The 12,496-nt window shown below is 46.6% G+C and overlaps 1 protein-coding gene across 3 annotated transcripts in view; it reads left to right on the forward strand.

The window, feature by feature from the left end:
* The first annotated feature begins 242 nt into the window (after positions 1-242).
* The window catches only part of LOC119397003 (phosphatidylinositol 4-kinase beta), a 152,398-nt gene continuing 140,144 nt past the window's right edge, over positions 243-12,496 (forward strand). Inside the window, exons 1-3 of one of the 3 annotated variants that reach the window (XM_037664416.2) lie at positions 254-483; positions 3,976-4,166; positions 4,219-4,660. In XM_037664416.2, the coding sequence (XP_037520344.1) occupies positions 4,226-4,660 (435 nt within the window). In that variant the 5' untranslated portion in view covers positions 254-483; positions 3,976-4,166; positions 4,219-4,225. Of the gene's footprint in view, positions 484-3,975; positions 4,167-4,193; positions 4,661-12,496 lie in introns of all 3 variants that reach the window. The other 2 variants (XM_037664415.2, XM_037664417.2) reach the window with 2 other exon arrangements.

Consider the following 12,496-nt stretch of genomic DNA (forward strand, 5'->3'; position numbering starts at 1 on the left):
ATATGGTGATTCAACTGACTCCTCTATGTGTGTATGGAAGCGCTGTGTGCGCGGAGTAATTTTTTAAAATTCCAATCCTTTTTCTTTTGTGGACAGCAATTGAAGAATCTCGCGTCGTTGCGACCCCTCAAACAAGGTTGCACGAAACCTCTCTAACGAAACACCCTCTCGTGTCTCGCGCTGCAGCCCTGCAGCAGCGGCGCCGTGGTGGCCGCCCCGCCGCCCTGCCCGCGGCGGCAACGTTCTCTGGGAGCCAGAGTAGCCTGACGTCATGCAATGGCGATTCGATACGCGTTGTCGGGCGGGTCACAATTGAAAAATGCTGGTTTATCATTGTTGTGATGCGTTAGCGACTCCCTGCATTGTGCAGACGATGGACGTATGTCACTGCTTGGATTGTAGCTTCGTATCGTTCGTAGGCTGCGGATGCTTTCCTTTGTAATCGCCGCCTGCGTCGTTGGAGTCTGGAAAACAAGAGCAGAGGTAACTGCATTCATGTTTTTAATTGAATACTTCAGCAGTGCCTTCGCTCTAAGTGAATTAGGGTGACAAAGACCGCTTGCCGGGTCATTTCTTGAGCGTGCGAAGGTTTGTTAACTGCTTTCGGCGGCCACATGAGGTATGTGACAGTTGCACTTTTTGGGTGCTCTAGGGTACAACTATTTTGTAGATTGTTCAAGTACTTAAATGCCGTACAATTACCACATGCGAGGAACGCCGGGGGGGGGGGGGGGGGGGGGTTTCAGTGGGGCGACAGTCGCAACTTGCTGATTGCGTTTATCAAAGGGTCGGCCTCCATTGCCCAGATGTTAGGCTGCAGCCGAGTTTCCGTCCTCAGCAGCCCGTAGCGGGGTCAATTCCGGAATCGTAGTTGCGCTGCTTTGCTGTCACCCATTTACCCATATCTCGGCTTCTAAACTTGCGCATTCCGCATTACGGCTGTTTTTCGCCATAAGCTAAGCCTTATTTCCGCGATTCGGACTCGTCGGGTTGTGGACCAGCAGGCTGTGTCGTGATGAGGAATGTCAGCGGGGCGTCGGCCTTGCAGGACAGCCTATATATCCACGCAGCGAGTGCGATGAGCGAAAACCTGTGCCTGGCGCTCGAAAGACCGTGCAACTTTTCGAAGCGTGTAGCCTTCGGGCGATTTCAATGGATGAGGCCAGAAATCGCACTCAAAAACCCACATCGGATACCTTTGGAAATCGCTGCATGTTTCAACTCAAACTCTCGCAGCTCTCTGAGACCCGGAATGGGTCTCAGAGAGCTGCGAATGGGGCTCAGAGAGAGCTATATATATATATATATATATATATATATATATATATATATATATATATATATATATATATATATATAGTTTGATTACGAAATTGAGTGCTGTGGCTGGTATTTCATGGGACCACTGTATTGTGTCAATAACAAGGTGCCGAATTCATGATTATCTTCATGACGAACCCTACCCTTGCACACGATTATAATGTTTGAAATTTTTTGCTTGTGTAATAGCTAGTTCAAGGTACGGGCTGCTCGGAGGAAGGGTGGCAAACCTAACAAGTCAAGCACAATGTAGGGCATAATCAAACTTTTATTTAAGAATGTTTTTCTCAATAAAGTGTGCCTTTCCGGCAACAGTCATAATAGTGTGTCCTTGGATCTAGAATGCTCTGTGCAGTGTTCTAGGTCGACAAATACTACATTATTTATGTAGTATTTATGTATTAAAGTGGACGGGGAGATGACCGCCGCCGTAGCTCAGTGGTATAGCATCGGACGCATTATTTGAAGGTCGCAGGTTCGGTCCCTGCCAGCGGCAGGTTATCTTTTCGTCCACTTTACTTCACATTTATATTCCAATCACTGCAAATAACACCCCCTATACTTTCCTTGGCATTGCTGTCTGTTAGTTCTCATTAATATGATTTATGTGGATAGTTCTCAGACAGGCACACATTTTGACTGAGAACACTAGTATTGATTGATTGTAATGTTCTTTCATATGTAACAAATAATGTCTTGTGTGAGACAGTGAGGAGAGTATATGAGATCTCCTTTAGCATTGTTTTATTCGTTTACATTTTCATGCTTCCAAGACGCATGGTCTGCAAGCTAAACTTTGCCACACAATATGAATGACGTAAGTGATGTGAAGGCAAGCTACTCATCCAGTGACATGTACAATATTTGTGAATGTGTGAGGGACACCATTGCAGAGCTCTGTCGCCATCATAAGGTCTACGAAGGGGACAGCTACCAAAACTTTGTGCCTAGACAAGATAGCTGGTATATCAGCATTGCACCACAGATTTCAAACTTTATTGTATCTTGACCACATTGACTCAATAAGAGTGCCTGCCGTGTTAATAGAACACAGTGTGTTACATTTGGGCCAGTTACCTGGGTACCAGCAAACACTAAATATTTATGACGTCAGTTCATAAAAGAGATGCGTTAAATGGCAGGAGCAAATTGTCATGTCAAATAAAACCACACACGCACATAAAAATGTAGTGAAGCACACGTGATGGGCCGAAAAATACCATATTTGAAGGATATTGCTATTTAATGATATCTGGTGGGGAATAGCAGTAAAGCAGTGTGGGAGCTAGGATAATTTATTGTAAAATTAAAAAAACTAAATTTTGGGTTTTTAAATGCCAAAGCCATTATGAGGCACACTGTCGTAGTGGACTCTGGATTAGTTTTCTTTAATGCTTACGGATGAAGTATGCATTTCGAAATGTAGCTCGCCCTCCTGCTTAGTAACACTATAAGGTTGCTTAAAATAATAACATGTTTTGTATTCTGCCACACATGTTTGCACATTGTAGTGCATGGTGCCATGTCCATGTGCTGGCCATTGAATTTGGTGGTGCAATATTTTATCCTGCTTTTGTGCAAAAGAGCCATAGGAATGCTGCAGTGTGGTGTAATTAACCAAGAAAATTGGGCTAGTTAGTTCTCATGCATTTTCTGTGACATATAGCTGCTAGTGTAAAAAAGTAAAGGACAGAGTGCTAGGTTTCGACTGGCAAATTTTATTTGAAGAACATGTGAAGAAGGTACCATGTGTTGTCTCCTTGTCAGACATTCATTTATGTATCTGTCTGCATTTTGTGAGCATATGGTGCCTTTTTGGCATGTTCTTGAATAAACTGTGCGAGTTGAAGTATAGCACTGTCCTGCCCCACACATTCTTAAATGCGAAGCGTTCCTTTGTGAACTAATGGCACTTTGACCGTTTCTACCTATGTCTGTCAGTCTGGGTGCTCTCACAGTCGTGTACCTGTGCGTGTGCCTCCTTAACGTGCCAAAATTGGTGTAGTATGTTATGAGTGTATGACGAACATGACTGACAGGTGATTACATGAATATCGTGACATGCCTGCCACGTACACCATGAGACCCTTTCCCACAGTCTTGTGTAGTGCAGAGCTGCATACAGTGGCCATACGCGATTCACATTCTTTATCAACCCAGGGCAACGAAAGTAGACATTGAAAGCATTATGACACTGTGTGGAATAAACAAGACAAGGGCATATTGCTTCTGACAGTTAGTGATATTAATGTAGCACACAAACGCTTATACTCCATGACTCAACAAGCTATTAGTCTAGCGTTGCTTGCCCCCACAGGAATACACCAACGAATGCTGCTTATACTTACTTTCGATAAAAGCAATGTCTGTGCTGTAGCATGAGTGCCAACGTGATGTCCGACAGTGTAGTAAATATGCCTGGTAAGCACATGATAGACATATTACTCAAGGTAGACATAAATAAGCAGCTACTCATTGACTGCGACATATGAAATCGATTCCCTTAATGTGTGGGATCTGCCGGAATTTTTCTTGCAGGTTTTTTGCCCTATAGAGTAGAAATGGACTGCAGTCCCTTGCAGTCACTGAAATTCCATGTTGCAAACAAATGGGGTCACAGTCAGATGGCAGAACAGGGTCTCCTTCTGTACACAGTGTCTCAAGGCTGCTGCGAGGAAAGAATCCCTCGTGTGGTGGTGACCATCCTGCCCCATTTGTGTGCATCACTGAATGCCAGTGGTTGTGCTGCAGAGAGGTAGCTGAATTGGGACACCCAGAAGAAGCATGCAGAACAGTGTGGTATTGCACAGCACGCTGGCTTTTGCAATGCACTATTAGAGAGCCAGGTGAGCTTTTCTTTAATCCTTTGACAGTAGGGCCATTGATGCAACCCTGCAGATGAGGAATGGAGAGTGAAGAGGTGGTCACATGCTGTGCCTCCACGCGCCCTGTCCTGGTGCATTCGAAGCCATCCAGTGCAATGATGCACCATGCACGCCACTCGAGCCTGGACCTGCGAGGTCACCATGGGCCCGGCATAGCTCGCGCAGTCACGCCGCCATCGTCCAGCAGCAGCCACATGCCACGAAAACAGCAGCACCAGCGTAATCTAAGCCTCGACTCAGCCATGCGTGTGCTCAGTCCCTCCCACCACAGTGATACGACGGACCGCCACAGCCTGGCATCGGACGACAGTGGCATCTTCAACTCGGATGATGGTGACAGGACTTCTCGCGTAAACATGGAGGCCAGCACACCTGCTCTGCTGCCGTGCACACTGCGGCCACCAGTTCAGGGGGTCATCGATGAGGTCCGCTCACCGGTGTCACCACTGCAGGAGGCAAGTACAGTAGACGCATTTGGTTCTCTCTAGCAAACAGTATTTTCCAGTGTCATTTGGAACACGAGGTCGGTTCTCATATTGACATAATTGATACACACATTAGGAATGAGGGCAAAAACATAACAGCCTGGCCCTTACAACGTGTGCCTTGCAAGTAAAAAAAAAAAAAGGATTCGCAAAACACTGTTGTAGCAAGTGAGCATCAAAGCCTGCACTGTGGGCATAGGTCGGCACTGTAAGAGAATACTCACTCATACTCACTCACCCCAATTTTTTCCGCCTTCGCACTCGCACTCATACTCACGCCTACTCACACTCATAGGCACTCACTCACGTTCATACTCACGCCCACTCACACTCAGACACTCACTCATGTTCATACTCACGTCAAGTTAAAGCATTTAGTAGTCACTCATGTTCATACTTATACCTACTCACACTCATAGGCGCTCACTCGCGTTCATACTCATGCCCACTCAGACCCACTGGTGGACATACTCACGCCCACTCACACCCACTCAAGTTCATACTCGCCTACTCACGCTCATAGGCACTCACTCACGTTCATGCTCACACCTCACGCCCATTGGTACTCACTCGTGTTCATACTCACGCCCACTCACACTCGTAAGTGTTCACTCACGTTCAGTAACGCCTCTCACACTCATTAGTACTCACTCACGTTAATAGTCACGTGCACTCACTCTTATACCTACTCACTCACGTTCACACACCTACACACACTCAGCACATACTCACGCTCTTACTCATATCTACTCGTACTCACTCACGTTCACACTCACGCCATCTTACACTCACAGGCACTCACTCACGTTCATACTCATGCCCACTTACGCTCATAAGTACTCACGTATACACTCAAGGCTACTCACACTTATGGGCACTTGCTCATGTTCATACTCATACCTGCTCATACCCATCGGTACTCACTCCACCTTTAGTTCATACTCGCACCCATTCACACTGGTAAGTGCTGACTCACACCTACTCACACCGGTGCTCACGTTCATACTTGCACCTACTCACAGCCATTTGTACTCACATTCACTCATGTCTACTCATTCCCATGGGTACTCAGCCACATTCATACTCACACCTACTACACTCGTATGTTGCCTTCACACTCATGCCTGCTCACGTCCCTCGTCGCTCACTCATACTCACACGCCTTTGAAATGAGTCTACTCATGAATGAATATACCAAGCTCTCCACTCTACTCACACTCACATGCAGCCCCTGATGTCCATATTGAAGTACACTCCCGTTCACAGATACTCGTGTTTACACGTCTAATAATAGCTCCCATCCTTCGATCATTACCACTTACACCTACTCAACTTCGCCGGGTCTCAGTCACATCTGTCTGTCGCACTGGACAAAAGTTTTGTGTGCATTCGCATCTAAGATGATCTCTCCTATATTCTCGTTATATCCGAACGTGCAGATTTGTAAGTTTGTAATGGATAGTCTTATACCCCGGTCACACTGGCAAATTTAGTGTCATTTTGAGCGAGTGCACTTATGCTCACAGAGTGCCACTTTGGCGGCGCGCTGCTACACGAGAAAGAGAAGTGTGCTTTGGAAATGATGGCAGTGACAATTGGTGGTTTAGTACTAACATGTATTTGTTATTTTTGGCAATGTTTATAGCGTGTTATAGGCATGAACATAATTAACAATAAACATTGCGCCCAAATGAAGTAAATATTGCAACCGCATAACATCACTGGTCATCGCGAGGCGGGACAAGACAGTGTCATATCAAAGATGAATCGAAAACAAAAATGGCGGACTCCGGTGCAGATGGGACGCGTAGTGGTGACGGGCGTTTGGAGCGTGTTTTGGTAGCACTCATTTGCTCCTCCCAAAGGCGTATGAGCACCCGCGTCTCTGCGTCGGACCACGTTTTCTTCGTGGAAGTGGCACCCGTGGCACACGCCGTCACAAAATGACTAAAGAATGACTGATCTACACATGTGCAAGGAAGTAATCAACACGACGGACGCGGCCATTGCACAGCATGTGCTCTCGCATCCCCCTAGCGGACGTGACCTCAAACTGCCCGAGGGCGAGAGTAGCGAGGTTTTTTGTTGTAGTATGATTTGTTTGAATACATGGTAGTATTCCTAGTAACGAGAACGATGGTTTAAAAATACCATAATCGCCGCGTTTTGCATTATCGTATTTATCTGCAAGCCACTGCTACCGAGGCTAGACACTCCGTCACAGCGAAGTGAGTTTGGCGAACGCACTTGCCGGCAAGTGTACTTTGCAGTGAGTGTCACTAAGCGTTCCTGTGTGACAGCGTGCAAATGACACTAGCAGCGAAGTGCACTCTCTCAAAGTGCACTTAAATTGCCCTGGGTGACAGGGGTATTAGGGACAAACCGTGGATGTTAGCATTCTAAAATGACAGGGCGTGCAAACACGGACACAAGAAAGCTTAGACTTAACAGAGAGCTGAACTAGTTGGTAAGTATTCATTCTAAAAAGACAGGGCATGCAAACACGGACACAAGAAAGAAGTCAGGACACCAGAAACGCTGACTAACAACTGAAGAGACGCACAATGGCTGAAAAGAAAGAAGGCACGAAAACTTATCTGCGCATGCCCATGCAACTGGCGAACCTATCAATCCGGCACACGTGCCGGTCTACGTGGAAGATAACTGTTAAGGCATTTGATTTCATCTTTATGTAAGTTAATCGACGGTTGGCTTACACATGCGCTACCACTATTCTCGATATGCCATGCTTCAATCATCAGGCGCGTTTCTTCATTTCTATGCCGGTACAACACTGCGCATTCATCAAATTTTGGCGTGCACTTACAATCTCGACAATGTAAAGATAGATTAGAAGGTGAGCCTCCTGTTGGCGATCTCTTATGTTCCAACAATGTCTGTTTAATGCATCGGCCCGTCTGTCCTACGTAGAAGCGGCCGCAGCTGAAAGGGACCTTATACACCACACTCGTACGGCAATCAGTGAATTTGTTGGTGTGTTTTACGAAACAAATATCGGTCCGCTTCTTGTCTTTTACTCGCTCATTCTTCCGCTGCACAGCAGCACAAACCTTACCTAGCTTATTGGCAGCCGTGAAAACAACATTAACGCCGTATCTACTTCCTACTTTCTTTAGCCTGTGAGATACGCAATGAATGTACGGTATACCTACGACACGTTTCTTCCTATCGCTTTCAGCAACCATGCTCGGACTTAACACAATAGACTTCTTTAAACGTTCAGCGACCGTGGCCACTGCATCAAGAGGATACCCTACATCTAAAAGACGCTTAACCTGTGTGTTAAAGCTATCAATCATTTTGTGCTCACACGACTTGGTGAGGGCTGACTTAAGGTTTAGCGCTAAAAAAGACGACAGGACAGCGCCTGTCGTGTCTCTCACATGTGTCTGTCTTTTTTAGCGCTAAACCACAATGTTAAGTTCCTGAATACTACTTTTATCAGCATAAAAATATGCTATGTCGTCATTTTAGCATTAACACATTTAAGCATAAACAATATTAAAACACCACCATTCGTTCAAACATGCTGACCATGCAATACTATATGTAGCGGGAGAACTGCCGCTATGGGAATTAGTAGGGTGGTTGTACTGCACGAGATACGTCACCAAGCTACTGCCCTCGACCTTGTTAACGTGTTTTGCGCACCTTTGCAGTTCTTAAGGCGTCTGATGACATCAGCTTTATGGGGCGTTCATTCTTAACTCGATAAAACTATCAAGATGCCTTTCCTACGTCGAGGAATTACAGGATTGAAATTGAACTGCCCGGCTATTCCCAGAGTGCGAATGGGCTATGTTCTTTCATTCCGAGGAATTGAAAGGAATGGAATTGCGGCACGTTCTAATTCCCCGCAATGGAATTGAAATAGAATGGAGGCGCCCATTCTGCAGCACTGCTTCCCACCCACTGCAAAGTGCTCAGCCATAATTTTTCATCGTCGTCAGCCCCAGCACAAAGTGCACATAATGCCTTACAGATGTGTAGCGTGTACCATGAGACTTCGAAGAATGACGAAAAATGGCATAGTGGGAACTTCTTTACATCAGAAAAATTGGGATGATTTATGGCGTAGTAGGTACCTTGCATGTGTACTTATATTATTACTCCAAGAGACCCTCCAACGAGCTCATCGTCGTCAGCCACAGCACAAAGTGCGCATAATGCCTTACAGATGTGTAGCGTGTACCATGAGACTTCGAAGAAAGTCCGCTCTTCCAGCTTTTGTTGTGACTGTGCGGCGTCTTCCGCGCAGGCCTGGCGATCTTTTTATCAAAACAGCAGTCTTGCACATCAGAGAGTACACTCAATGACGTGCTGCTTCTGAGATCGTCTGAACTCCCTTGACACAAATCATTGAGCCTACTAAAAAAATTCGTATTTGTCTTTTGAGAAAATAAATACTATGACTTTGAAATGAATATAAGTTTGTGCTAGTTGGTAGGAATTCGTTGTACAGTTACTTCCGTTCCTCTGAAGAACGTGTTTTACCCTTTTCCCACTTTCCTAAGAGGAGGCCAAGTAACTACATCACAAATCCAATGTTCTTTGTGATTACCTTAACTTCAAATTTTTGCATAAAAAAAAACCGTTATGAACCGTTACGGAACATTTTTTTTTTCATTCCGGAACAGAAACGGAACGGAACTTTTTGCGGTGGAACGAAACTAAAACCGAAACGAAAAACATTTCGTTCAGACACCCTGGTTCCTTCAAAGCCATCGTGTTGATGTAGCCAAAACTTCTTTATCATATTGTCGTGACGTCAAGACAGAGGCCGTAACGCACGGAATGATCGTGTCTATTTTTTAATCTTTGCTTTTAAGTACATGTGAGAAGTCTGGGATGCGTGAGAAAGTATTATGAAAGAAGCAAACTTACGGGCCAGCCCGACCTCTACGGACTACGAACTGGCACAGATACAGGTTATCCTGTGTTGTCATTTCCAGCTTTTAGTTTTCGCACTTTGCGGAGTATCAGCTTGAAATATTTTTGCTATAGCCAAAGTAAAGCTATAGCGATTAGGTATGCAGAAAATTGCCCACAACCCGAAGAGAAAAAACTACAGCAAACTGGCAAGAGACAGGCCAAGATAGATACAGTCAGGATAAAAACAAATTTAGGATTTTCCTTGACAAATCACACGATGCTTCAGAACAAGAAGAAATTATGGACGTGGAATCGTGAACAATAGCTTAACCACACTGATTTACAAAACAGCGATTTGAAGGTAAATCATGAAGGCAAGCATTAAGTAAATTCTCGAAGACTACAAAAAATAATAAAGGAACGACAACGCGTCAGTATTACCAACTCCAGTGATCAAGTAGAATTAGTTGAATGTAGAAACTAGAACACCACAACGTTAGTTGGCGTGATCACTTACTGTTGCTGAACGCTCACTTATTTTCTCTGATAATGGTATCTGGGTTTAACACGCCAAAACCTCAATATGATTATGAGGCACGTCGCAGTGGAGGGCTCCGGAAATTTTCACCATCTGGTGTTCTTTAACGTGCACTGACATTGCACAGTACACGGGCCTCTACCACCACGCCTCCATCAAAATGCGACTGCTGTGGCCGGGGACGAAACCGCGACCTTCGGGCCAGCAGCCGAGCACCGTAACCGCTACACCACCGTGGCGGACCCTTATTTTCCCTATTATTATAAAAAAAGGTTGCTCGTGGTGCTGTTGCACGTGTCGCCAGTCCCAGGAAAATTAATAGTCGAAGCAGTGCTACACTCCAAGAAAAAAAAAGTCAAAAGGGGGTCACGGCAACCGACTCTCTTTGGTAGTTCATTTGACCCCTTATGGAAGGTAGAATCAGAAAATGAGATTTAACTTTTCTGCAAGAGTCACTTGTCACTCTTGCAGTGCGTTTCGATCGGCTAGCGGGTCGAAGACACCGGCGTATCCATCATATACATGGCGTGGCTGGCGTTCGGCGCGGTTCGCATACGCTGCCTGGTGGGGCGCCAGGGCTCGCCGTTGCGTCGGCGCCTCCTCCCCTCTTCTCTGCTTTCCCTGTCTCATGAAGTGCATTCCGTGTTTGGTAGTTTTGTCAGTTTTGTGGTTTTGTGTTCGAGAAAATGTGCACATCTTCAGTTGCGCTCACGCGGAGGCTCCGTGGAAGTGACGCTTGGAGGGGGCCATATTCATGGAGCTGTGGACACGGGCAAGAATACACCTTTAGTTGGGCGTACGCAGATATTGAGTGCGCAGTGCACGATACGTTGCTTGCGCTGCAAGCGAAGCGCGCCGCAACACTTTTAGTTTACCGTGCTGTGGTACGTTTCGCTCAACGAGACAAGTCATATTCGAGATGTAATTGTTTTCGATTGCTTATCAGTGCCACCAACGTTGGAAGTATACTAGGTCCCAGTAACAACGTGGCCTCTGTGATCTGCGCGCAACGGCCATCAGCGTACACGTCAGACCGCGGCGTTGGCTGTGCGCATTTTTAACGCCGTTCCTGGGAGCATTGGTTGTGCGCGTTGACCTTTGCAGTGTACGTTCAACTTTACTATGCGTGCACAGCTTTGAAGCTGGGTGGGCTACTAAAGAAGGGCATCTGATGAGGCACAGCCACACTGGATGGAACAATACAGTACAATACAGCTTTATTTCCAGAAATACAAACATTCTGGGGGATACCATTGGCTAAAAGCTGTCCTATCCTCAGCTGCCGTGAATGAGGCTTAAAGTATTCTGCAGCAACTGGTCATATTCAATGTATTCTTGAGTTTCTGATCTACAAGCAACACTTTCAAGGAGTTAAAGCTTGCACAATGCTCAAAGCGCATTATGTTGCAGCTTGAATAAAAGCACGTACCAAGCTTTTTCTTTTCTTTTTATTTTTTTTACGGGTCATTCGCCGAGAAGCCTGATAGAAAGAGATTAACGTGTTCTCGCACACAAGCTGTCGAAGACGGTTGCTTGAGGATTTTTGTGAGTCGCCAGGCTATGTCTTGCCGCTCGTCAGTACGCTGGAACGTGCCGCTTGATTGTACCTTGTCTGGCGTTGTGGGGTTGCACACGCAACCCGTTGTCTTCAACGCGGCGGCACCTCGGCTTCCCGCTACGTTTGTACGCGCAGTGGCGAGAGGGGTTGCGTGGGAGAGGGCACTGTGCCGCTCCCGCAGCCTTCTCGCCCTGTTCCCTGGCCGAAGTCGAGATGTTCCGTTTTCCCTCCTTGCCCTTTTCTGGAGAGACTCCTCTCCAGACCCCGAGGAATGCGCGTAGCTTTCTTGGGGGCCTCTGGGTCTTCGGTTTTGGGCGGTGTGACTGACCACATCGGATCCAAGCCGTGAGCACCACCGCCGCCATCAACCCCTGCAGCGCTCCGGCCATGGAGTGCGAACTACCGCCCCGGACCGGAGTGCAAAAGCAGCCACGCGAGGTGAGATGAGCCTTTATCATTCCCTCGACGTGTGCTTGCTATTTGTTAACGATTGTTTCCCCCAGTAGTGCGGAACGCTCCGCCTCTGAGGTGTTAACTTGATGTGCTTGCTACTTATTGTTGCAATTGGCATCTGAGGTGAATAAACACCTTCAGTTGAAAGACTTGTCTCTGTCCCCACTGGCCTGAAACCCGCCGCGGTCGCACTCAACGCGAACCGCGGGATAGGGGGTCACAGCTCTGACTGTTAGGGCTGCTGCGTAGCACTAGTAGCGAGTAACTACACTCCTCTAGTGCGCGGTGTGATCCAAACGAGGGACAGGTTCGCACGCGCGGATCTGTTCGTTACAGAGTAACCCCTATATTTGGCGCCCAACGT

The sequence above is a fragment of the Rhipicephalus sanguineus genome, chromosome 6 (assembly GCF_013339695.2).
Source record: "Rhipicephalus sanguineus isolate Rsan-2018 chromosome 6, BIME_Rsan_1.4, whole genome shotgun sequence".
Lineage (NCBI taxonomy): Eukaryota > Metazoa > Arthropoda > Arachnida > Ixodida > Ixodidae > Rhipicephalus > Rhipicephalus sanguineus.